The sequence below is a fragment of the Sarcophilus harrisii genome, chromosome 3 (assembly GCF_902635505.1).
Source record: "Sarcophilus harrisii chromosome 3, mSarHar1.11, whole genome shotgun sequence".
NCBI lineage: Eukaryota > Metazoa > Chordata > Mammalia > Dasyuromorphia > Dasyuridae > Sarcophilus > Sarcophilus harrisii.
In genome coordinates, this window is record NC_045428.1 from 308,847,850 (window position 1) to 308,875,631 (window position 27,782).

Consider the following 27,782-nt stretch of genomic DNA (forward strand, 5'->3'; position numbering starts at 1 on the left):
TAACCCTTATTCATCTGAAAGCTTTTTGGCTTCTTTGCTGATGTAGTATCTCCAAAGCTTACATCATCACATCAAGAATATTTTTTTTTTTTGACCAATTGAATTTCTTTACTGTAATTAAAAGGTAACTACTGAAAAGTTATTTAATCCTCAAATCCTCTTGCAGATTGCTCTAAATTAAGTTTTATCTTTTTTACCAAGTTCTTAGATTCTCAGGAGACTTCTCCTGTAAAGAAGTACTGTCTTATCTTTAAAACTGAATTAGAAGACGACCTTCTTACACATTAATTTCCTGTGTTACTGTCCCCTAGGCTGAAATCATGTAAAGTGGTAACACAGACATTTCATCTAATGCTCAGTAAAGCTCCTCTATTCAAACACAATAGTTATATTTGGACACACTTAGAGCATTAGAATGGAATTCTTTGGATAATCATGATTAACTATATGACATCACAGGAGAAGCCTATTTGATAATAGGGAGAAAAATCAAATCTTTTTATTTCCTTCCCTAAAACAATGTCTTCAAATTTATTCTATAGGATTTGTTATGGGTATCTGGCTAGCATATGGCAGAGAATTTTGATTGGATCTTAAATTGGCCTCACAGATATCTGGGAAGTCCTGCCCTGTGGGATGATCTGGTCTTTTTTCTATCTTTTGGGGCCATGGCTATCTGCAGGCAACACCTGATGTTATTTTTATACATGGCTGACAAAAATCTCAGGCAGATAAGTTGGATAATCAAGTTTTATTCTTCTGTATCTTATTGTTTCATTAGCATATTTCTGCATCCAGTCTAAGTGCAAAAACATTAAGTATAAAACCCCCATGTTTTTGAGGGGCAAAGTTTGAAGGAGCTTCAAAGTCTAGACTTTAAAAAAAATATGTCAAACTTTGCTTATGTTAGATGGAACAATGAATAGTCCTAGACTTGGCAGTCAGATACAAGTTCAAATCCAGCCTCCGATGCAAACTAGATGAGTGTGCAATCTGCCTACTTCAGTTTTCCCAACTATAAAATAGGGATAATAATAACACTTCCCAGGCTTGTAAGCATCAAATTAATTATATTTGTCAATCTTTTGCCATATAAATGATAGCTGTTATTACTGTTAGTCTAGCTCATTGATTAAGAAAACTGGTCTAGGATGAATAGGATGACTACCACAGGCCTGATTTTGAATAGTTTATTAAAGGAAAGGTGAAGCATCAGTTTCAAATTGTACAAAAGGAAAAACCTCATATTGTAAATGTACAATTTACAGAAGTACTAGCAAAACCAATCAAGGAGACACTCAAAATACAAAAATCTATTTGACTTCAAACTGAATTGGAAACCCATTGGAGGTACCTAGATATTAAACTTTTTTTTTGTTTTTGTTTTTTGTTATACAGTATTCTACAATTCTAAGTTAGGATTCAGTTTTCCACAGAGGACTGTGAAGAACAAGACCGGCCTGTGATTGTGACTCAAACCATGCAGCATCGATCATGATCCTCCACTCTCTCAGAACTACTGAGCTGACGTGTTAATACAGCTATTCCTGCTGTTCTTCCAAGAACGTCAATTTTCTAACAGCACAGCATTGTTGTCCCCTCTTAACCCCGGCTGAGGAACTGCTGAATTAGCAAGTCAAACATTTTTGGCAACCAAGTCTTTTGAGGACTGTATACACACTTTGAAAAAAGTCTTGATTTTTTATGTTTTTTAAAAGGATGAAAACATCCAGTTTTTTTTTTTTCCTCTTTCTTCCCAAAAGATAATCACTGGGTGTGCAGATTTTTATCCTTTTTAAAAAAGAATGAAATTTTTGGTAAAAGTGAAAATCTCATGATTTTGTTGCAGCTGTTTTAAAAATAACCACTTAATCAGAGATAGCCGTTCTTACAGTTGGATGGCTGTGTTTTGAAGTTCCGGTGCTAAAGTAAAGAATCAAAAATGATAAGGAAAAGTTGTTTTCTCAAACTACAATAGCAGCAACTGGGCATAGTTAGAAAAGCTAAACAGAATGAAACTTCAAACCACTGAAGACATCTAAATCTCTTAAGCACAATGAATTGGCTCAAAACTAGTTTGGCCTTTCTTCAGTCATGAAAATTCATGATTTCTCTCCTCCCGTCCAAAGAATAATTTTTATATGCACAGTTAACACTGAAAATGGAGCTGGATTCCTTGATAAGTTTAAGAACTTCACCCTCTAAGCACACACTTCTATGCAGCATATACTTCTAACTGGCAAAATTAACAAAATTATTGAATACATAAAGGTATTTACTGCTTGGGAAGTAGACACATCTATGGTACAGTAAAAATAGCTTCTGAACGGCAAAGTGATTATTTGAGGAATTCATGATTATTTTCCTAAGGAAATGGCAGTCTGTGTACCTTGGGTTTGGCAGGGCATGATATGTGATAAAAACAGCAAACTGATAACTTGAGAACTGTTTGTTTTACTGAGAATACTTTATTTGCTGGTATAAGTTGCTAAAAATGCACAGAACAAATACCCATAGAAAATGTACTGTGTTTGTGTCTCCCTGGTGCTATATAAAATGCATTGTTGCACAGCATTTGTTGGAAAAGTGGCTGCATGGACATTTCTGATTTTATGCCCCCTTATAAATAAAAATAAACCTTCTTTTTCAAGAGTATATAAAACCTGGATTTTTCATCCCTGTCTTGGAGTCTGTGTGTGTGTGCGCGTGCACACGCGTGTGTACCCATGTGTGTGTGTGTGTGTGTGTATTTGGCAGCAGTGCACTGGGTTAGGGCTCTGCCGTGGGCTGTCAGTGTCCTGCTCCTCTCCATGGCCATGGACCACAATGTCAACCACATCCAGTGTGTTGAAAAACACTCTTCTGCAACCAGGATGACCGGCTTATATAGCATTATCGCTAGTCAATGACTGACTGGCATAGGTTTAATAAAAATGGTTAGCTCTTAAAACATAAAAAGGCAAATGTTAAAACAGTTTTAAATTGTACAGCAGGAAAATAAAGTTAAAAATATTTTTTTCCACTCAATGTTGAGTTTTCATAAAACAGGTGTACAACAGTGTTTATCTTGACAGCTGTTTTAAAAATTTAAAATCCCCCAAACCCCCCATCCAGAAAAAAACCACACACATCTGTATTGGGATAGTCCAGTACTAGAATACAAATGATTTTTCAGGTCAGTCTTTCTGAGGTGACTATTCACTGACATTCCTTTGTGTAATTTACATGCTCCTCTCTTCTGCTCTGTCACTGCAAAAAGGGATTGACCTTAATCATTTGATTAAAAAACAAAGCAGATCACATCAAAAGTGTTTTTTTTTTTTTTTTTCAATACAAGCTATCACAGTATATAGGCCTCTAGCTCTAAATAACAGAGTTCCAGATTTATAAAATTTCTTCATCAGTCTTCAGAACATAGGCATTCCAAATCCCTGGAAAAATTAAAAAAAAAATTGTTACACATAAATCCAGAGAATGGATTAAAAAAAAAAAACCCCACTAACTAAAAAAGATAAATTTACAAAGAAAGAAATAAACAGAACTAAGAACAATATAGACTGTGATTATAATGATTCGAATGACAAGGTCACAAAAAAGTAAGCAGTGAAAGTCTTGGAGAAGAGAGAATGAAATATTCCTCCCACCTCACAGTTCAAAGGCAGGAGACTACTGGGCAAGAATAATGCATTAATACATCAGATAAGTTAACTGTATTAGATGTTTTTGCTTACTTGTTTTTTTTGGTCACGAGGCAGGGTTGAAAAGAATGTTTCAACTCTAAGATACCACTACACACCTGTCAGATTGGCTAAGATGACAGGAAAAAATTATGATGATTGTTGGAGGGGATGTGGGAAAACTGGGACATTGATGCATTGTTGGTGGAGTTGTGAACGAATCCAACCATTCTGGAGAGCAATCTGGAATTATGCCCAAAAAGTTATCAAATTGTGCATACCCTTTGATCCAGCAGTGTTACTACTGGGCTTATATCCCAAAGAGATAATAAAGAAGGGAAAGGGACCTGTATGTGCACGAATGTTTGTGGCAGCCCTTTTTGTAGAGGCTAGAAACTGGAAACTGAATGGATGTCCATCAGTTGGAGAATGGCTGAATAAATTGTGGTATATGAATGTTATGGAATATTATTGTTCTGTAAGAAATGACCAACAGGATGATTTCAGAAAGGCCTGGAGAGACTTACACGAACTGATGCTGAGTGAAATGAGCAGGACCAGGAGATCATTATATACTTCAACAACAATACTATATGATCACCAGTTCTGATGGACCTGGCCATCCTCAGCAATGAGATCAACCAAATCATTTCCAATGGAGCAGTAATGAACTGAACCAGCTACGCCCAGAGAAAGAACTCTGGGTGATGACTAAAACCATTACATTGAATTCCCAATCCCCAAATTTATGCCCACCTGCATTTTTGATTTCCTTCACAAGCTAATTGTACAATATTTCAGAGTCTGATTCTTTTTGTACAGCAAAATAACAGTTTGGTCATGTATACTTATTGTGCATCTAATTTATATTTAAATATATTAATATCTACTGGTCATCCTGCCATCTGGGGGAGCGGGTGGGGGGGTAAGAGGTGAAAAATTGGAACAAGAGGTTTGGCAATTGTTAATGCTGTAAAGTTACCCATACATATAACCTGTAAATAAAAAGCTATTTAAAAAAAAAAAAAACCTGAAAAGAAAAGAAAAAAAAAAAAAAAAAAAAAGGAATGTTTCACAAAAGCAAAAGGCAAAAAACTTACTGAATCGTCTTCTATGATAGCTGCAGAATCAAAGAAATCTGGCCTCAATTCCGCTCGTTCTCTTCGGTTTCTTGAAGGGGGCTAAAAAGAGAAGTCCTTTAGTAACTTGTTACTTGAGAAAGAGTTTCCAAACAATGAAAACTGACTATAAAAGACTGTATTTCTCAAGAAGAATTTTCTTTTTAGTTTAAAAAAAACTTGGGGGTTTGGGAATCTAATAGTGAAAATATGCATTTATCAATGTTAAAATGACTATTATTTAAAGATATTAAAAAATAACATGGATGGAATAAAATTTTTGCATTTTTCTTAATAGCATTTATTTAGTGGAAAAAGAATATTAATATTTCACATCTTAATATATATAACCAATCTTTAAAATGATTTAAGCTTATCCAAATGCCCACAAGCCCAATTACCTGGGGCTCTAATAGTCTATTATCAGTACTGGCCCAGGGATCATAAGCATCAGCATATTAAAAAAAAAAAAACAAAAACAAAACTCGTTAAATTTCCTTACCAGATCTATAACCATTGTGTCTTCAAATTCTTCATTCATATCCTCCAACTGACCCCTGGATGACATCATCACATCTTCAAAGATGGGCTCAGCATCATCTTCCATAAGGCCTCGGCTGAAGTGTGATAAGAGACACTTTAAAAAACTATTCAAACTCTGATAGTCTAGTTCTTTTTTTAGGTCAATGCTTCAAACTAAAGAGTAGTAGCTCCTAAATATATTATTTAAATTCCACCAAAAGAAACCTACAACTTGTCTCAAATAAAACATAAGTACCAATCATAAGAATCTTTAATTCTTCACACTTTTACAAAGATTCATCAGTACAGAAAAATAAGCTACTTCATAGATCAACATTTCAAGCATCATGTGCAATCTTTCTGTTCCCTCGATCCTAAATTATGAATACTTACACTGCGTTCCTTACTCCACTTCTCACTTTCATGTAGTTCATTCCTGTTCTGTCCTTTCGATTTAAGTCTTCTAACTTTTGTTGGCCTAACCAGGAGATCTGCATCTGAGGACTAAGACAGACAGACAGGATATCATTTATTCATGTATCAGTGGTTGGTTTCCCAGTAGGTTAGAGTGTCATGGTAATAGAACCATGGCAATTTGCCTTGGGATTAGTCATCCAAATGAGTAAATTGGTTCGTTTGTATGATTAGAGATCTGAATCTCAAATAGACATTAAAAAAAAAAAATATGGGCCACTTCAAAAAGAGACCAAGTAAGGATAGGAATGAATCAGTAGAAAACTACTTCTGAGAGGGTCCATGCATGGTGTAGTGAATTTTTTATATAACATGTAGTGTTCCTCCAAATAGGCTCCTCTAGTACTGTATGACCTGGTGGAAGGGATTCATACTATATATAAACTTTTTTTTTTTTTTTTTAAAGAGAAAATTTGCTCCATTAAGGTAGGAGTTCTTAACCTGAGGTCTGTGAACTTGTTAATTAAAATATTTTGATAAATGTATTTCAATATAACTGGCTTCCTTTATAATCCTAAGTATTTTATTTGATGCTTTTGAAAGTGGTCCTTAGATTTCATCAGACAGTCCAAGGGACATGTCACAAGGAAGGATAAGAATCTCCATTCCAAGGAGCAAAGTGACTCTTGACTCCTCTCCTCCTGTTGTCTTGAGGGAAGGAGGTTGGACCACAGACTTGTAATTGTACTATATTCTATACCTGGCTTGGCCTTCAGAGTTGCCTTTTTTTTTTTTTTTTTTTTTTGGAGGAATAGCAGTTTTTGTTCTGAATGTGCTTGGAAGAAAACTTGATCTTTGGAGAACCAGTTGTTGCCTGTTTCTGATCCAGATGCTGCTGCATCATGGTTTTTCTTACAGACCTGCCTCTGTTTCTCTAAAGGTCATGCTACATTCCATGGATGATATTCTCATTCCCTCATTCCCCTCCCCGTGAAGAAAAGATAAAACTCACCAGAAAGGAAAGAAAAAACCCCAAACAAAAGACAACTGTCAAATGTTGGAAATTTTCAAAGGATGCTACTAAATACAAAAAATTTTTTTCGAGGGAGAAGAAATTCCTTCCCCAAACCATTGCCATTTTCACCTGCCCTGGAGTCTATATGGTCACCTTTCAACCTGTTGCATCTGAAGCAATAGGATTTTGGCAGATTAGTCCTGCAAACAATGCCTTAATCTGTTAAATTGATAAGTCTATCACAAATCTTGTAATCCTCCATCTTTATATATTTTAATGGTTTTTTGGTAAGTGTGTCTTTTATTTCAAGGTTGTAAAAACTGTTAAAAAAAAAAACTTTTGTTACCTTGATAAACACATTTTTGTCTTTGGTGTCTATTATTATTTTCTCCTTTAAATGTATTTTATTTGAAGGCCACCTGCTGTTGAATAAATTTGTTTAATGCAGAATAGTTAGTAAAATTGTGTTTGTTTGTTTTTTGGGGAGAGGGAGAGAAGGGAGTATAATACTGATGAGCCTATCTACTCAGGGCAGGGAAGGAGACACATTAGAGAAAAGAGTTATTCTTAGGTAAAATGAAAAGAAGGTCGTTTGAGGAAACGAGAATGTCTCTTTGGCCTCAGGAGTCCAGAGAATTTAGGTTTCCACTTAGGAAAACATTAACAAGTGAGGGAAAGTAAAAAGTCCAGCTTGAATAACTGAACTGGTTATAAAAGAAATCTAAGTTTTTATGTTGGCTAAGAGGTCCTGGCTAAGCACTTGAATTAAACAGGCTTCTAGCCTTAGTAGGTGACTGCAATCTGATTTAAAATTAGGGGCAGTGGTATAATGGTGAAAGACAAGTCTTCAATTAGTCTTCAATAGGTCCATATAGGTCTTCAATCCATTACTAGAACTTTGCTGTACAGGGAAGAAAGAAAAGATAAAGAGAAGATGGGCTTGGACAACATAACAGTATTCCTGAGCTATCGAGGCAATAGGATGCTTTCCTTCCCCAGCAGACTATATTGTTATGGACTCCTGGGGAAGGAAAAAGGACTTCTAAAATGAAATAGGAAAGTTAGCAATAGTCCTTTCATCTTTGTTTTTGTTTTGTTTTGGTGAGGCAATAGGGGTTAAGTGACTTGTCTAGGATCACATAGCTAGAAGGTATTCATCGTTTGAGGCCAAATTTGAACTCAAGTCTCTATCCACTGAGCCATCTAGTTGTCCCAATCTTTTCACCATCCTTAGAAAAAAAGTTTCTTTATATTAAATGTGTCTTATATGAAACCAGACAGTGAATTTATCTTGCAATCAATACCTCTGCTCCTTTTTTATTTTTAGTATGACATTCCACATTGAAGTGAGACACGTTCTTTCTTACTTAGCTTTGTATACAACAATCCAAATACAGACTGAAACAAAATCAAGTATATAGACTCAAAAGATGTTTCAAGGGTAAATGGAAAACAACAAAGAAATATACACTTTTAAAGAAAGTGGCAACATAATTTTAACATACTGCATTTTGGAATTATTTTTAGCACCAGTCTGGTGTCTCTCTACCAGTGAAAAGAATCTTTTTAGATTAGCTGATAAATAAACAACTTTAAGTCACCTAACATTTTCAGAGGAAAGAAATATTATTCTCCCTTAATCTTTAATCAATTAGTAAAAGAACAACAATGTTTTTAATAGTAAAACATTTCACTAATGCTTTTAATAATAAAATGATAGCATTATATAGTACTTTCAGGTTTGCAAAGAAATATACACATGCTTTATCATTGCTGTAGTGAGGGCCTAAGAGAAATTGGATAACATATATATGTGAAATGTTACTTCTCTTACAAATGTAGAAACTGAGGCATGGAAAGGTTAAAATAACAGAGCTATTAAGAGGCCACTTCTGCCCTCAAGTTTTTCTAGCTCCAGAGATCTATTCACTGTGTCATCAAGCTGCTTCATAAGGAAATGGAAAATCATTAAGTTTAGAAATGAGATTTATGTGATTAGGCTCTTAAAATCCTAGAAAATATGTAAAGGGAAGTGCAAACACCTTAATATAAGTTGAAATACTACTATGACCCACTCAATTTTCTTTAAAAGAGGACAAAAATTAAACCTAGTAATGATGTTTGTAAAAGTACAAAAATAATATCGGAGGTATTTAATAAATATCTGTTGAACTGAACTTAGTTTATTAGTGATGATATTGAGATAGTCTGTGACTGTGTGCCACCTCTGTGACTAGAGATGGAAAGCAAGGGTCAGAAGCATTTATGAGAAAGGTATTATGAAAAAGATGCTTATTACTGGATGACTGCTTTTTCAAATCATTCATATATCTTTCAGCCCCATCTCATTTACCCTAATCTAATATTAAAAGATGGCTCTTCTCTTTGCTAAGACAAACCCCTCTAAGTCAAATGATTTCACTCCACCTTGTATTTCCATGAGATGGCCTCTGTTAGCATTCCCACTCTCTCATTAGTCTTCAATCTTTTCTTGGCTGCTTCCTTGCTGCCTATGAACCATGTTAATATCTCCCCTATTCTTAAAGATACCTCACTTGATGTGTGTTGTATCTCTTTCTTTTTGTAACTAAACTCTTTGAAGAGGCTATTTACAACTAATGCTTTCATTTCCTTTCCTTGATATCTGGCTTCCAATATAATCATCCAAATAAAACTGCTTTCTCCAAATTTATCAATATTCTCTTCTTGGCAAACCTAAGAACCTTTTTTCAATCTTTACCCATTTTGACTTCCACAGCCTCTGATCAAGTTTATGCAGAGTCTGAGAGCCCTTTGGGCATAGTTCCAAATTGCTATACATAATGATTTGGATCAGTTCACAACTCCAAAAATGCATTAATGTATGACCTACTAGTCATTTTGATATACTAGTACATTTGTTGATCTTATCAGCTCCCAATTCAATGACCATCTCTATGCAAATGATTATCAGTCTCACATCTCCAATAGTCTACTTGAACATTCTGAACTGGATGTTTTATAGATTTCTTAAACTTAACAAATTCAGAGTAAAACTCATTATCTTTCCCCCTAAATCCTCCCTTTGCTATTATCATTGAGGACAGCAGCATCTTCCCAGTCTCCCAGGCTTACAGCCTAAGCATCACCCTCAACTCCTCCCTCTCATTCTCCATTCCACCCTACTCCACCTTCGCCCCCTCGCTTCTAATTCCATAAAATCTCTGGCACCCCTCCCCCCTGACACTGCAGGCCCGCACCACTTCATATCTGCCTTATTGCAATGGCCTGCTGGTTGGTCTCCTAGCCTCACTGCAGTCCATCCTTCACTCAGTTGTCAAAGTGATCTCCCTGGAGTGCAGCCTGCACTATATGACCCTGCACGAACCCCCACAATTCAATCAACTTCTTGGATCCCTTATTTCTTTTAGAATCAAATGTAAAATCCTCTGTTTGGCTTATAAAGATCTTCATAACCTGTTCCCTCCCAACATTTCAATCTTTTTATATCCTACTCCTAAAAACACAGGTACTCAAGTGTTCTAGTACCAACATCCTTCTTGCTGTTCCCTGTTCAAATCACCCACATTCTGACCTCAAGAAGTTTTACTGGTTGTCTTCCATGCCTGGAATTTTTTCTTCCTCACTGCCACCAGATTTCCTTTGAATTTCAGCTAAAATCTTACTTCTTCAACTAGAAGCTTTTTCTCATTTCACTTAATGTTAGCATCTTTCTTCAGAGATTGTTTCCAATTTAATCTACAAATACCTTGTTTGTACATAGTTTTTTACAAGCTATCTCTATCATTACATTGTTAGCCCAGTGACAGTGGAGATGGTTTTGAATTTCTTTGACTTCCAAGGCCCTTTTTCTTCCCTGCAATCCTGTGCCAAGTAGACACAGCAGTTGTTTAGTAAAAGCTCGCTGATTTGACTCTCACTCAGTTAACTCTTTGCAATCTGCAATCCAATGTGACCACTTGACTGAAAAACCACATTCTCCAACACTACTAACCATATCTTGTCAGATTCTAATGGTCTTTTCTCAGTCCTATTAATTCAAACTTACCTGCTACTTCTGATAATAATGACGACCCTCTTTTCTTGATTGCATCCTTCTCTCAGCTTTCTTGATATGGCTCTTACCTATTTCTCTGATCAATCTTATTACTCTTCAATTTCCATAGTTGGTTCATCAAACATATCATGTCCCCTAATTTTGAATGTCCCCCAAGGCTTTACTCTGGGACCTATTCTCTCCTCTTCTCTACAGTTTCTCTATTGCTGATATAACTAGCTCCCATGGGTTTAATCATCATTTATATGAAGATGGTTTCTAGATGCAGCCATTTAGGCCCAGTTTCTCCCCTAAATTCTGCATTACCAATTTACACCTTTCAACACAGTCAAATGGATATCCCATGTACCCTTCAAACTCAAAATGCCCCAAATAAAACTTATAACCTTTCTTCTCAAACTCATCCCCTACTTTTAGGTATCATCATTAGTTTCCCACCTTCCTGGTCTTGCCACTGTACTTGACTCCTCATGCTCCTTAATCTCACATATTCAACTTTTACCAAATCTTGCCATTTCTACCTCGACAACATTCTAACATCTGACCCCTTTTCATTCTCACAGTCACCACTTTTTCATCTTCAGCCTAAACTATTTATTTCAAAGTGTACCTAAATGGTCTCACTGAATCATGTTTCTGCTTCAACAGATACTCCACACAAATGCCAAAAATGATTTCCCTTAATTGCAGATATGACCATGTAATTTCTTTCCTCATTAAATTCTAGTAATATCCTATTGCTTCTGGGATAAAGGAAAAACTTTTGTTTAGCTTTTAAAGACCTTTACAACCTAGATCCAATCTAGCTTTCCAGCCTTTCTGTACATTGCTCCCCCTTTTGTTTGCTCTAATTTAGCCCAACTGGACTTCTCCCTGCCTTTACAAATAGTATTCCATCTCCTATCTTTATGCTTTTGTATGGGCTATCCTCCAGATCTGGAATGTGTTCTTTTCACCTCCACCATAGAGATTCTTTTCTTTCACGAGAAGCCTTTTTTAATCTATAAATTGTTGGTGGCTATTCTTTTCTCCCTTCTATTCAGCCCCCAAACAAGCTTGTATTTATTCTTTATAAACTGAAATATGTTTTTCCCACTGTAAAATGTAATATCCTTAAGAAAAATCAGTGTTATTCCTTGAATCTATATCCCTAGCACCTAGGACAGTACCCAACACAGTAGGTACTTAATAAATTCTTTTTGCTTCATTAAATAAAACATTACATTCTACATATATTTTTCAGTTAGTCTGAAATTTAGTGAATATGGATAGGTCTTTCCTGAATACTGGTGACAAGAAGATCAGAATACTTTGATACTGCAGCAACATATTATGCATTTTTTCATTTGTAATCATGGAGTATTTGGACAATAATCCCTGTACATGCAAGTGCCTAAACTTAGGAGATCATGATTTCATAATGATATGAGGTTTGGATCTAGGAGATCATGATTTCATAATGATATGAGGTTTGGATCTGATACCTAAGACCAGGGAAAAGTATCAAATATTCAGTGACCTCAAATTGTATCACTTCAGTCTGACCAATATATGAGCTGCTAGTGTAGGACCACAAGATTAGATAAATTTGGAAGGAAAAAGAAATTTTGTTGAGGATTTTGGTCTAATGATCTTTTGAAGTAGGAGATAATAAAAGATATTGGGGTGGCTTTCCACTGCTTAGACTCAGGAATCAAGGCAATACAGATGTTTATAAAGTAACTATGACAACCAGATTAACATTGGTAAATTTGCAAACAATTTTCTTATTCTTTTCAAAACAAATTCCTCATTTTCAAATCTGTGGTTTTATTTTATTGTAAAGCCCCAACTGAGAGCTAAATATCTAGTTTTGGATGAAATAGTGATAAAAAAAAATCATAATACTGAAAATTGGGGGTGATTTATGAAATTTCTCTAATTTTTGGAAACAAAAATACTTGTTACGATGTAGCACTGAATAAAATTCAAGAATATTTTTACTATTTATGAAATAAAAATATTTGCATTTTAGGTACTTTGTCAAATGCAGGAATTTTTAATGATAACTTACTTGTGTAAAAAATCTGGTTCAGATCCATGTTCTGACTCGTGTTCTTGAATTTGTTCTCCTATCTGTCGATTGTTTTCTCTCAGTACAGTGGATGTGAGCTGGGGGGTGGGAAGGGCTCCAGGTGTCTGAATGGTTGTGTCATTCCTGTTTAGCCATGTGCCATCCAAACTTTCTTCTATAATAAAAAATCATGTTAAAAATTGCCATACTGACTGGATAAAATGTCACAATCTATTCAAAACAATATTCTTTCTCATAGATGTTTCAGAGAGGAACACTGCTGACTTCCTGAAGTAATTCCAGAACAGAATTTCCTGATAAAGTCATTATGTCTCTGTTATGCAGGAACATATTTATTATTATTATTATTATTATTATTATTATAGCTTTTTATTTACAAGATATATGCACAGGTAATTTTTCAGCTTTGACAGTTGAAAATCCTTTTGTTCCAATTTTTACCCTCCTTCCCCTTACCCCTTCCCCGAGATGGCAGGTTGACCAATACATGTTAAATATGTTAAAGTATAAGTTAAATACAATATATGTATACAGGAACATATATATTGTGTGTGTGTGTATATACACATGTAGATGTATACACACAGCCTTTAAGGTTTCATGTGTAACATTTCAATGAGTTTCATAAGTTTTTTTTTTTTTTTTTTTTTTTGGTGAAGGAGACGCCATACTTATCTTGATGAAACTTCAAGAGCTGCTTGTTTATTTTATCAATTCTTAGATTTAGGAAAGAATTTATTTCTTTAACTCCCATAACAATTTGTAATTTTGGGGAGTTGGCTCATATCTCTTCTTAGCCTTTTAATATTTGTTGGCTGGCACATAGAGGAATATTCTTTAATTCCCTTTGATGACCAACAATACCTCTGGTTGATACTCAATACTAATGGCTTTTGTAGCACATGAGCTGTTATTTATTTCCAAGAAAAAATTGCAATAACTTTCAAGTTCTGCCCTATATCCTGAATGATAGTTTAGATTCTATTCTCATATATATAAAAAAAAAGTTTGGCTTATTTCTCCCATATGAATTATTGCACTTGACCATAACAAAATGTGCCAACATTTTTCTCTCTGCATGCTAGAATGTGAGATCTTTATATAATTTATCTTTACCAGCTTGACATTTCACTTCCTAGAAAAGCACATGAAAATGTGGGAAATTTTACTGGATACTTTCTTTCTATTCAAAAGACTATGAAGACTAATATGAAGGGTATTAATCTTACCATTAATTCCCTTCCTTATATATTTATCTCAAATATGCCCCCCTCTTTTTCATTTGTCTAAAGCTTTTTTTCTATCTCTGACAAAAGACTATCCAATCTCAGTGTCACAACTTTTTTCTATTATTTCATTTTAAGAAAGTATTTTTCAAAGTCTTATTAATAAATTATATTTACTGAATGCTTTTTATGCCCATGGAGAATCATCGCTTCAAAGAGTTTAATCCAACTAAGTAACTTAGAACAGGGGAATGCCATAGCTATAGAATAAACATTTAAAGCTTGAAGGAACTCAGGGGTAATTCTCTCATTTAATGGTGAGATACTGACTGATAAGATACCTAGCTAGAATTCAAAGTACCTTGACAAAGTCTTTCATGATAATTTGTGGACAAGATGAAGAAATGTAAAGTAGAAAACAGTTTAGTTAGGTAGCTTTATAGTTGGTTTAACAATCATACCAAAAAGGCTGATTAATAATGTGTAATCAAGTAAGAAGAAAGTTTCTAAGGTTATGCCACAGGGCTAATTATAAACACTAGTTTTCAATAATTTGAAAATTATTTCACTCTCTTAAATATTCAGTTTTGCTTAAAGCACTCTTTTTCTCCCTGAACTATGAAGAATCACTTAACAGTGGAAGTAATGTTAGATTCCAATTAATTTTGGCTAATTACATTAGTGTAACTTTGGGTGAGTGGAATGAGAATTAAAAAAAAAAATAACTTAAGAACATTGCCTAGAGCCATAGTGAACAAAAACCCATAATTATATTCCTTTTCTGTTTTAGGAAGAAAATGTAAACTAAAAAGGAGGGAGAGAGTGAAGGGTATTACACAGGAAAATATGATGTATATGCTCTATTTCTTAACTTTTTACTAAGAGAAGTTTAAAAAAAAAAAAAAGAAAAGAAAAGAAGGTAATTAGCACACAATTAACAAAGTTAATTCCCAGTGCCAGTAAGAAAAGCTATGGACCAAAATGTTTATTTTTTTCATGCTCCTGTTTTTATCTCCATTAAAATAATCTTCACAATTACTTTCTGAATCTGTTCTCTATACGCAAGCATATTCAGAAACCTATGATTTAAAAACAAAAACAAAAAACCCAACAATAAAAAAACAAAAACAAACAGGAACTCACCCACCCAAACTTTCCACATACCATGTTGCAAATCTGAGTTTCTTTTGATATCAATTCCTTATTTGCCATATATATGAAATATATATGTACATACACACATACACACCATTTCTTTATTGTTGTTAAGTCCTATGGGATGCAAGTTATGTTCTCAAGGGTAAGGCATATCACATGGGTGGTGCTAACAATGCTGACTCCCTTAAGAAAGACTTTTAAAAAGCTACACTGGGAGGGAAAGATGAGGATCACAGAAAAGTCAGAACAGCTGCCTGGAATGAGTGGGACAATGGTAACAGAAGACAATAAAACTGCCTAATGGTAGGAGTTATTTCATTTTCATCTGCACATATCCAATGTCTATAACAGTGCTTTAAACAAAATAACCATTTAGTACCCGTTTGTTGAAATTAATTTTTACTGAAGATGGACTAGGGAGAAGAGAGTTATTTAGTCACAGAAAATGATCTTAGGGTTAGAACCAAAATGGCAAATGGGAGCTGATAAACCACGAGAATAAGATAACCTAATGACTCTTACTGAGTTCCAGATTCCAGCTCAAATGAACTAAAGATGTAATTCCTGGGAGAGTGGTAGGTGGGGATGCAGAGTCACTTTAGTTAGCTTAAATACTCGTGGAGAACTGGGGAGGTCCTGTGTGATAGAAAGACAAATAGAGGGTAGTAGAGCGGGAAGGGATAGGAGTCTAAAAAATAAAATTCAACCAATGGGTAGGAAGATGGATTACTTTCCACCATTCTTCAAATGGTCAATAATAAGTCTTTTATCTCAAATTTACTTTTTCTTAAAACTTTTTTTTAAATTTTATCTCAAAAAACCCTTTCCCATTTCATCCCCCGCACCAAGTGCAGAAATTCCTAATCTATTTACTTTTGAATTCATGTCGACTCATTATATCCTAACCATTATTCAGTACAATTGTGAGCTTGATTTTGTTTTCTGGAAAAATTTCAAATTTAAAGACTGGTTAGTGACATCCAAAAATGGTGGTCACAAAGAATCAGAATATCTTCATAAAGAACAGTTCATATTAGATTAATTTAATTCGCTTTTTTGACAGGGTAAATCAAGTGACTGCCACAAGCATGGTTTACTTAATCTTTCCTATTATTCCTGTGGACAATGTGGAGATATAGAGGCTGGACAATAGCACAATTAATTATATTGTAATGGTAAATGGCTGGATTCGAAAAGTAGTCATGATTTAAAGCTTACTTGGAAAGAGATCTACATTCATCTGTACTTAGCTTTGCACTCTTTAATATTGTTTACAAATAATTCTATAAAAGTACAGGGCTTATGCTGATTAAATTTGAAGAATCCTGCTCAGTTATATATTAGAAGGAATATTATAGGTCTCTTGAGAGTGACCACTTATGGTGAAAGGTAAATAAGCTTATACATCATGAAGACTGATTTTAGAAACTTGAGATGTTTGCCAGAGAAGAAAAAAACATTGGGGATAGGATATATGTCTTCAAAAGTGTGAAATTCTGTTATGTGGGATGTTCTTGCTTGGCTCCACAGAAAAGGCCTAGAAGATATCTTAGTGGAAGTTTTCAAGAGGAAAATTGAGGATCAATCCAAGTAACTATCCAAAGATAAGATTGAGGCATTCATTGGAGGCCTTCAAGCCAAGAACAAGAGATAAATTGTCAGAGATGTTGAAGAAGAGAGTTTTATTTCAATACAAGTTAGACAAGAAGGCCTCTGGTTTCTCCAATTTTTATATTTTAAATTTTAATTTATATATTTATATATATATATATGTTTATATGTGTGTATACACACACACACACACACACACACACACAATATTTTGAGACAGATTTTAAATTCTTTAAGGAAAAGGTTAATGTTTATTTCTTTGCATCCTTCACATCTCAGTATCAATTCTTGGTTCACAAGAATACTTAGTTTTAATACAACCTGATTAAACTTTTTATTTCTCAGGGTTAAATCATACTTACCTTCAACTCTCTTTTTGTGAAGTGGTGGCCGTCCTTTCTTATTCCTTACTGATGAAGCTTTGCTACTGCTGCTTCCACTATTCACTGACATTCTGTCATCTTCCCCTCCAGTAACTAACGAGTTTCTATAGGAGATGAGTGGAAGCCATACATCTTCTCTCCTTTCCATCATCTGCTCTGTCAGAAATTTCTCTAGATATGAATGGCTAAAAATACAGAAAAATCAATAGTTTTTTTTTTCTTAATGAAAGTAGTTGGTGTACTATTTATTTTATTCTTCTGTCATTACAAAAAAAAATTATCTAAATTAAGGGGCAGCTTAGTGGATAAAGCACCAGCCCTGGAATCAGGAGGACCTGAGTTCAAATCTGATCTCAGACACTTACCACTAGCTGTGTGATCCTGAGCAAGTCACTCAAACCCGATTGCCTCTCAAAAAAATAATTCTCTAAATTATTTTTTCTCTATTTTGGATCCTAAATTTTCCTTAGCTTCCCTTCTGTCCCTTTTCTCAATTTCAATGTTCACACTGTGTTAAGATCTTCAATGTCACAGGATTCTTTCTTAATTCTTCAACATTAGACAGATAAATCTTTCAAAGGCAGAGATTATCACCTTCCTCAGATACTGTCATTTATCCTCAGATCAATCTAGAATGAAACCTCTTTAATGGAAAATCTACAATGGAAAATATCCAAAATGTTCTGGACTAGGAGTTAGAAGACTTGGGTTCCAAACCCAATTCTGGCCCTATGCTGTTGGAATCTTTACAAACTGTTAAGCCATTGGAGTTGATTTGATCTTAGAGATATTTTGGGCCAGAACTTGAAACAAGGTACTAAGTGGAACTGATAGAAACAATGGTTAAATCTAGTTTAGCATTGATTTAATCCTACAACAAATAATGGTTTCCCAGTGATATAATGATGGGTGTGTACTCAGTGCACAGCATATAAAGCAAGAAGCTCTCAGGGCCGAGGAGACTCTGGAAAAAAGCCCTATCTTCGAGGCAAGAGGGATTCATCCTATCTTCTACCTTGGTGCTGGCTGGAGGCTGAAGAAAGCAGAGGCAGAAGCCAAGGACAAAGCTGCAAGAGCTCAAGCAGAGAGTTAGGCCTCAACTAACCGGGCTATTTTGGAAGGAGAAATAAACGTTTTCATTTTTACCAGCTGGCTGCAATTTTGGAGTAATTATTTATTTTAACTGAAACTAAGGTTGCCTCCAGAAAACCTTCACACTATGCCATTGTGGTTTTTGATCCTTTATATAGAGAAATATTTTACCATGTATAAGAATTGTTAGATGAAAGGCACTATGCTATTCTCAAATTACTATATAAGAGTGCAGTATTATTTTAAATCCCACTTTTATATGATCATAGTTGGTTTTTCCCATAATTTATAAATGGAGGAGGGCAAGGTATTGTTTATAAAAAAAAAAATCACTATTGAAAAAAAGGCGATTTTTCCATGTAGGAAATAATGCTTTGAGTTGCAGTTTTTTTTTTTTTGGTTACAAATATATAATGAAACATGTGTATAGTCTATTCCCTCCCCCCAACTATGTTCTTTCTTTAATCCTATTTTTAAATTACTGAATTCAGTAACAAGAATAAATGACAAAAATAGAATAATGTTTTCTGAAAATTAAAATATTGAAAAACACAATATGAACAAATTTATTATTACAGAAAAAGTACATGGCTAATAATCTTTAAGATAATAGTTATGTACGTTAGAGTTGCAAGATGTGAAATAATTTTAATTTACTGAGATACTTAATTACTTTTTGAAGCCTTAAGAGAGAAAAGATTCTGAGAGATCACTAGTAAAGGATGACTACATATACTCTTGAATAAAAAAATAAAAGTAATACTTAAGAAGGAAAAAGTCAATCACAAACAAGGATATGTTTTGGGAAGTGAATGTTATATTTGGTTCACAGAGTCTTTACCAGTATTGTTAAGATATTAGGAGACACCCTGTTTTTCCAGACAGCATGCTGAACCCTGAGCTTGGAATAACAACAATCCTTTGTGCTTACCCTCTGGGCAAAATGTATTGCTTTGACTAGTACCAGGTATTCTCTGAGAGATTTATGATTTTCACCCATATGTAAATTACATATGTAAGTGTAATTATTATACTAATTACCTAGATTTGTTGGCAACTCTCTTATTTCCCAGGAGATTCTGGCCAAAGAGAGCTGGAGCTAAGGCTGACACACTGCAGCACAAAGTAATCAATTACCTCTTCTGACACTAAACAATTTCTGTGCTTCTAACTGCTAAGTGAACTGAATCAGAAGCTGCACTGTAAGTTTCTACTACACTAACTCTGGTTCTATATCTCATTTGAATGTTCACAAGGTTCGGTGACCCTTAAGATTTGAGATAATCACAAAGCTCAACAATTCTAAGAACTTTGGGACTGCTCCCATCCAATAACACTTGTATTGTGCTCAAAATGTCTGCATACCTGGGCCTACCATGAGAACTCAAGACCTAAGAATGACTGTGTTGAGTTTCACCTTTGTGTGATTTTCATATATAAAAACCCTACCTCTGCCACAAGCCGCAAACTCTCCTCCTCAGGGAGACTTCTATTGAAAACCTGTTTTCCTCGCTCTGAAATTATTTAAACCAGTATTTGATTTTTGATTCAATTGCCCCTAGCCCTTGACCTGCTTTGTTAGGCTTCAGCCACTAACAGGTTAGAGGCCAGTCTTATCTAGACTACATTTAAAATTATTTTGTCACTCTCAAAGGAACTATTTTTCCAAAGTGCATCACTTTGAGGTTTATGTGCTACCACAAGCCTGATAACAATCTTTATTCAATTCAAAGAAAAGTTAAAACACTTACACTGTCTTTTTGTCCTGTCGAAGAAGTTTAGAAGAAAATTCACTTAAAACTTCAAGGAAAGCCAAGTTAGGAGGTGGATACTCCTGTCCTTTCTGATTTTGGTATTTGAAAGCAAATTCTATGCCATCTCTGGAATAAAAAAAAAAAAATCATATAGTAAAGTGCAGTTTTCCTAATGTCATTAATACCTTGTTTTTCCCAATGTATTTTCCTTCGTTGTCCACTAGTTTCATGTACTTTGTGAAATTAATTGGCATTATTTTATGGCATTATTATTTTATGGGTGATATGAAATTCAAATAGACTAATGGCTTATGAATATTTCCCCCCTCAAAAGCATTTCAACAATTTACAAAATTTTAGTTAGTCTACAAAATTATGCTATTCTAATCATTGTTCTCTAGTAATGTAAGCACTAGAATAAGCCAATAGTGGTAAGATGGAGAAATGAGAAAACTTGGAGATAGGAGACTTGAGATAAAATCCTAGCACTGGTGATTACCAGGCATGCAGATATAAGAATTTATTAAGTGTTTAGACATGCTATCTGTCCCAAAGGATTACGAATCAAATGATTTATAAACGTAAAAGTACTACATTAATGTGAAATATATTGTTACATATATTTTAAAGTGGTAGTGTGAAACCTAGACAGAGTTACAAAATGATACAAAAAAGAAGTGAGCAGAAGTGGGAAAACAATTTACAACACTATAAAGAAACCCATTTCTATATCTCAATTGAGATATAGAGATTGAGATTGCTTAGATGTGTGTGTGTGTGTGTGTGTGTATAGATTATCTAGTATAGATATAGAGATTGAGATTGCTTAGAAGTAAGCAACACAATACAATAACCAGAAGAATCAGACTCATTTTCCTCATCTGGAAGTTATGGTGTTGGATTAAATGACTTCTAAGATCTTTTTCAATTCAGTGAAGCAAATAAACTTCATAGTTCCAGAACTTTTGAGTCTATGAACTGAAAAATGGATGAAGTATCTACTTCAGAAAAAGTTTCTGTAAAAAGGATACTAAAGAATCTCTATATAAAAGTAAAGTTTTATTCAGTTTACTAGCCAGTTTTTAAAAAGTCAATTTTATTATTTAATAATATTTATTATTTTTATCAGCTCTGCATTTCCTCCCTCTTCCTTCCTTCTCTCCCTTATAAAGCAAAGCTGAGCAAAAAAAAAAAAAAAAAATTACAAATATGTATAATAACCCAAGTAAAGTAAATCCTTCTCACTAGCCATGTAAAAACAAAACCAACCAACCAATCAACCAAACAAACAAACAAAAAAACCACCCCAAAAATCACATGCTTCAACTTGCACTCTGAATTCATCACTTCTCTATCTGGAGATGGATGGGAGGTTTCATCCTGAATCAAGTGAAACTATAATAACAGTGTCATTGTGTTAATCAGAATTCCTAAGTATTTTCAAAATTGTGATCCATGTATAAATTGCTGCCCTACTTCTACTCACTTCATTTTGCAACACTTCATAGAAGTCTTGCAAAGTTTCTATAAAACCATTCCTTTCATTGTTTCTTAAAACAAAATAGGATTCCATTACATTTACAAACCAAACTTTGTTCACCCATTTCCCAGTCAATGGGCATCCTTTCAATTTCCAATTCCTTGCTGCTACAAAAAGAGCTGCTAAAAATATTTTTTTGCACATTAGGTTCTTTTCCCTTTTCCTTTTATTTCTTTAGGCTACTAATACTAGAATCATTGGATCAAAAAATATGCCTGATTTAATGTTTTTTTTTTTTTTTAAATGTAGCTCCAAATTGTAGTTGGACCAGCTCACAACTCCTCAACAGAACATTAGAGTACTTATCCCTCCTACCCCAGCTTCTCTAGAATTTGTTATTTTTTCTTTTCCTGTCAACTTTACCAATATGATAGGTGTTGGGTGGTACTTCAGATGTCTTAATTTGCATTTTTGTAATTATTTGTGCCTTGCATTTTTTTCATATATCTATCAATAGTTTGAATTTGTTTTTCTGAAAATTGTACATTTATATAGTTTGACCATTTCTCAATTTAGGAATTAATGCACTTACTTGTGAAGTGTTGCAACTGCTTCCCTGGTCTTGATTTGATCCAGCCCAAAGGTGAGAGCAAATCTGCGAGCCAATTCTTTAATGCCACTGACATGGGCAGATGTCCTGTCCAAGTTGGGGCCTTGTTCTTGAACAAGCTCATTAAATAGCTAAAAGAAAGAAAAAGATGTGAAAACCCTACTGTAGGCTTTATTTTCCCTTTTAGGTTACAATTTTTCTTAATTTTTACATTAGGGAATTGTTCTGTTTAAGTGATTAAATGTAGAAAAACTCAAGTGATTATTATCCTAATTTTATTATAAAGATGGAACATATATGATACTTTAGTTTTGAAAGAAAACTATAATATTATATGATTTTAACTAGAGTGTAACAAAGAGAATTTGGAAGGACTTGCTAAGCAGCCTAAATCAAAAAGACTTAACTATTCAGCAAGGAAAGTTGCCACATGGGAGAGGCCCACCTATTTATCTTATAGATTATTCTGCCCAACTGCTTCTACTTTTCTTTTTGTGTTTCAATAATGATACACTGAAAATTATTGGACGACGGTTTTGTTTATTTCCTCAAATATATTATTTGTAAAATATTAGCATTATTAAATCTCAGGAAACCTACTTCTGGTAAGCTTGTGTGAATTTGGATGGACTTATCTGCAGCAGAGGTCTTTAGGTGCTACTGACCCAGTAGTTAAACTTAAGTAAATTTTTGTTCATCTCTTTAATGATATTGCTCCTCTTGAGCTGATGCGGCAGGGGATAAGATTTTTCAATATCCCTTAGAGGTCTATGGGGGCTAATTATAAATGGTTCTTTCTTTAGTTCTTCTATCTCTTGGTGTACAGATCCACTTCAGTCACAGCTTGAAGCTGAGCCAACTGTACTGTGAAGGGCTTCTTAAACTTTTTCTACTTGTGACTTTTTACCTGGGAAATCTTTATGACTCCAGATATATTGGTAAATAAAACAGGAATACAAATCAGACATTTGCTGATAATAAATCACAATTTTGCTATTTCCACATTCAGTTACAAGACGACATATGGGATTATGACTCACAGTTTAAGATGGTGAGTTACTGAGAAGCTGATTCACTTAAGAAATCACTAGCCTTTTTCTTTACTTTTATTATAAAATATCATCTCCTTCCAAATTGTTATATATAATTGAATAATTAGGTCAGTTATCCCAAGACATACTTCCTTGTTGTTTCCAAACTTATTACATTGTTCAAATTCATTCAAAATGAAACCTAGGCCAATTTGGACTATTAATCCTGAACATCAACTATAACCTTTTAATTCCTACATTTTTTATAAAATATATTGAGGCTGATACCTTTTGAGGCACTTATTCAATACTTAGGTATCTCTAAGTAGAAGCTAGACACATACAAAAAATTTTAACATGACAATTATTTTTTCTAAATTGGTAAGTTCAGCTAGTTAGAGAGCAGAGGAGTCTTTAATTCTATCTGCCCTAGCTTCTGAATGTAGACTATAGCAATGTTTGATGAAAAGCAAAAAATGTATTTATGCTGATTTAACACAGGAGACCACAGGAATGAATTTATATTCTAGCTAAATTTTAGATTTTTCTTACCTGCTGTAAACTGAGAATGAGAGTTTTTGCACACTGAATCTTATCAATCTGCCTTGTTTTACTCAACGTCTCTTTGATGATGTCACCATAGTCATTGTAATACTGTGAAGAAAAAAATAAAATTGTTTTTGAAAATGTACATTTAACTGACAAACCCCGAGTAATAAATTGAAGGGGAAGTGATAAGGGTAGGAGGAAAAACTGACTTTTTTATGTTATTTCATATTGAAATATTTTGTTGAATGTTAACTATTTTAATATTTGAAAGGCATATATTTCCTGCCAATGAGATAATTCATACAGTCCATTAAGAACTGCTGCAGGAAACTTATTACCAAATCAATATAAAGTACTAAAAATGGGCATATATCTTCACTTTCAACTTTTTTCTCAACGTGAAAGACAAATAAATTTCATTTCCTAGTGAAAAAAGATGCTTAAGACAGAAAAAGGTAAATGAGTTACTATTTCATTATTCATCAATTAATATTCATTCAGCATTCACAAAGTAGCAGAAGCAGAAAATGCAAAGGAGACATTTATTCTCAATAATTTTATATTAGTCAGTTACTATTAATTATAACTAAATCAAAAAATTAAGTACTTTAGATTAAAGCAATATTTATGTACAAGCTGCAAAAGCTTCTATAAATCTCTTTAAGAAGTAACCAAACTCCTGCTCCAAGTGAAGTTGACAATAAAAACAAATTTATTACCTTCTCACACCTTTTCTCCCAAATACTGGATCACTAATGTTCCCATTATGATCTGGAAATAGTTATGTATGTCTGAGAGCTGGATAGTTAAGCTATTTATTTCAAAAATGAACTTTGTAATCAATCAGATGGTCTAAAAGCTTTTATAAAGTATCTTCTAGGTGCTAGTTAGCCAGTCACAAATGTTATTAAGAAATGTGCTAATATTCTGGGATGACCAACTGTTAATGACTTTATTATTCTCAGTAGTACAATCATCCATGTCTATACTCTGAAGAACTTATGATGAAAAATCCTATCTATACCCAGAAGAAATTGATTGTGTCTGAATGCAGGTTGAAATATTTTCGCTCTCTTTTTTAATTAATTTTTCTTGAGAGTTATTTTCATTAGAATGCGAGAGCTATATTTTTTTAATAATTTGACTTTTATGGATATGTTTTGAATAATTTCATATGTAGTTTCTTAATTGTGGGTGAGGATAAGGGAGAGAACCTAGAATTCAAAAATCTTAAAAACAAATATAAAAAAATTATTTTCAATGTAACTGAGGAAAATATTGAATTAATTAATTTAATTTAAACAGAGGGAAAAAAGAAAATGTGCTAGATTCTGAAGATACAAAAGAAAAAAAGGTAAAAAAAAAAAAAAAAAAAGGTAATAGTCCTTATTCTCAACAAACTGATATTTTATTGAAACAATATGCATACATAAGGCAGGAATAAAATATATGCAAAATAAATTCAAGATAAATTTTATGTTAAGGAAGAACTAGTAGCTGAAGAGGAGGAAATAATTAAGAAAGGCCTCATGGAGGAGATGAAGGAGATTTGGGATTCTAAGAGGCTTAGGGCAGGATGGATTGCCTTATATGTACGTCAAACAGCTTATGCAAAGGCACAAAAATGGGAAATGGTATATAACATTTCTTTCTTGTAATCCCTGGGAAGAAGTGGCACAAAAATGGAAGAGCATCTAGAGATCTGGACTAGTCCCAGGTTAGCTGGAGGACAGCCAGACTTGGGTAAATGGCTTTACTTCTATGAATCTTAGGTTCCTTGATCTGTAAAATAAGGGCATGGGATGGGATAATTTCTAATGCTCTTTTAAATTGTAATAGACCAATTATTTCATACCTCTGTTCACTCTACACCAAATTGGGGTAAACATAAGATTCTGAGGAAATGAAAAGTAGTTGGTTGTCTTTCAAGGATAAAAATTTTATTCTACAAAGTCTGTACAGTATTTTATAATATGCACAGGCATTTCTCTGTCTCATCTCAGAAGCCTTAAGGAGAACAATGTCACAAGCTTGTTTGAGTCGGAAAGCCTTCCACAAAGCCCAACCTATTAATACAAAGATCAACTATTGTTATCCTTTCCTTTTTTGGTTTGAATGTCAAATTTCTCTAAGAATTAAGAAGGAAACAAAGGCCTGTACCTTCATGTAGTGTTTGAAGATGTCAGCAGCCGCATGCATGTCCACAATGTCATAAATGATAAGTTTGCTAAATGCCGCCAAAAGGTTTCTTCTCTTATGTAAGGCCTCAATTTTGTTGGCTTCGTCTTCCTCATCACCTTCTAACCACAGGTTAAAAAAAAAAAAGTTAGGGATCTCAGTTCTTATTTTAAGATAAATTAAAAACAATTTCTGCATGGGAAAACTAGTTTTTGATGTGTTTTCCGTTATAATTTTATTTAAATAGTTTCAGTTTCTGAATGAAAATAAAAGTATTTTTGTTTGTAGCTTTTTTTTTTTTTTTTTTTTTTGCTGAGGCAACTAGGGTTCAGTGACTTGCACAGGGTCACACAGCTAGTAAGTATTAAGGGTCTGAGGCTGGATTTCACATCAGGTCCTCCTGACTTCTGGGCCAGCACTCTATCCACTGCACCATCTAGCTGCCCCTTGTTTGTACTATTAATAAAGATTTGTGTTGCTATTATTTTAATTTTAGGGAGGTGCAATAATTTAGTTGAAAGCATACAAAAAGGAGGACATAAGATAGTTTTCTCCTTCTAAGAATTGCCTTGTAAATGTTTTTTAAAAGTATTATAGTCAAAAATTGAATGCTATAGAATGGAGGTTGAATTATCATGTGTTTTAGTGTTATAGATAACTCATTATTTGGGGAAAGGTTGGATTAGTCAAACTCTGAAAAACTTTAGTACTGTTAATCTAATATAGTCTTATTCTCACGTTTAAATTCAAATCTAGAAACACTTACTAAACACTAAACTAAATTACAATAATCTTGGAACATATAATGTCAAAAGTGAAAACTTGTTTATGAGAAATAGGTAAAAATCTTAGAATCCGTCTTCTCATTTTGACAACAAATCAAATTATGTTCCTTGTGTTTTAATGTCTTCCTGTATAAAGTAAGTTCAGAAAGTACTCCTTTTCCAAAAACAAAAAAAACTAAGGAAACATAAATTTAAGGAATGAGTTTGATCTTATAAGCAAGTTCCCCTGTAGACTGTGGATATGCCCATTGGTATTTTGTTAAGACAATTTATGATAAAGTTTTAGAGATTAAGGCTGCCCCAAGATAAATTGGCTATTTTGGAGACTGTTTGCCCTGTCTTCTAAGGGTTGGATTATAATGACTAGAGAATGCTGATCCTTTCCAAGATGACCAGAGGAGTCATTTTTCCCTTTGTTCCAGTCTATAAAAAAACAATAGTTCTTGTGTTTCTTCCTTCCCCCCCCCCCTTTTAATTGTACTCCTCTTCCTATGCATAGGGCTTATTAATGGGGAAGAATTCCCCTCTCTGCAGCTTTTGAGTAATTAATGACATTTTACAGTAGACATAGTTACATGTTCTTGTCTATATGATCCAAAAGGTATGTTGCTACTTCAATGGCAGGACAGGTTAGAGAAGCTCATAGAAACTAAGTGAATATGACTAGAGCTGACAATGTTCCAAACTCCTGCCTCCTAGTTACAGAAGGAAATGACAACTTCTTAGGCAATGTGATCCTCAAATCTCATTTTAGCAGAGAAGGACAATTTCTTGGGCAGTGCTAGTCTTGGGGGATATTCTGACAATAACCTCAAGCTCATGAATGTGGAGACATAATTTTTAGAGTTTTGGAGTAATGTGTTTATTAGCAAAAGAAGAGGCTCACTTTTGTATCACTATGAGTGAAGGAACAGTAATGGCATGGAGAAAAATAAGGCTATCAATGACTGACAGTTCTCTGAATAGGACAGGCCTAAAGGAAAGAAAGGATGTCCTACAGCCCTAAATGTTCATCTTTTATAGGTCATGGGAGGCATGATAAATTTGG

The 27,782-nt window shown here is 34.0% G+C and overlaps 1 protein-coding gene across 2 annotated transcripts in view; it reads right to left on the bottom strand.

Moving 5' to 3' along the window:
- Window positions 1–1,176: 1,176 nt before the first annotated feature.
- The window catches only part of STAG1 (stromal antigen 1), a 202,059-nt gene continuing 175,453 nt past the window's right edge, over window positions 1,177–27,782 (bottom strand). For both annotated transcript variants that reach the window (XM_031959783.1, XM_031959784.1), the window contains 10 exons: window positions 25,932–26,071; window positions 23,775–23,876; window positions 22,174–22,322; window positions 20,099–20,227; window positions 17,235–17,440; window positions 12,857–13,031; window positions 5,711–5,821; window positions 5,298–5,412; window positions 4,778–4,858; window positions 1,177–3,431 (listed from right to left, as the gene is read on the bottom strand). In XM_031959783.1, the coding sequence (XP_031815643.1) occupies window positions 3,408–3,431; window positions 4,778–4,858; window positions 5,298–5,412; window positions 5,711–5,821; window positions 12,857–13,031; window positions 17,235–17,440; window positions 20,099–20,227; window positions 22,174–22,322; window positions 23,775–23,876; window positions 25,932–26,071 (1,232 nt within the window). In that variant the 3' untranslated portion in view covers window positions 1,177–3,407. The remainder of the gene's footprint in view (window positions 3,432–4,777; window positions 4,859–5,297; window positions 5,413–5,710; window positions 5,822–12,856; window positions 13,032–17,234; window positions 17,441–20,098; window positions 20,228–22,173; window positions 22,323–23,774; window positions 23,877–25,931; window positions 26,072–27,782) is intronic.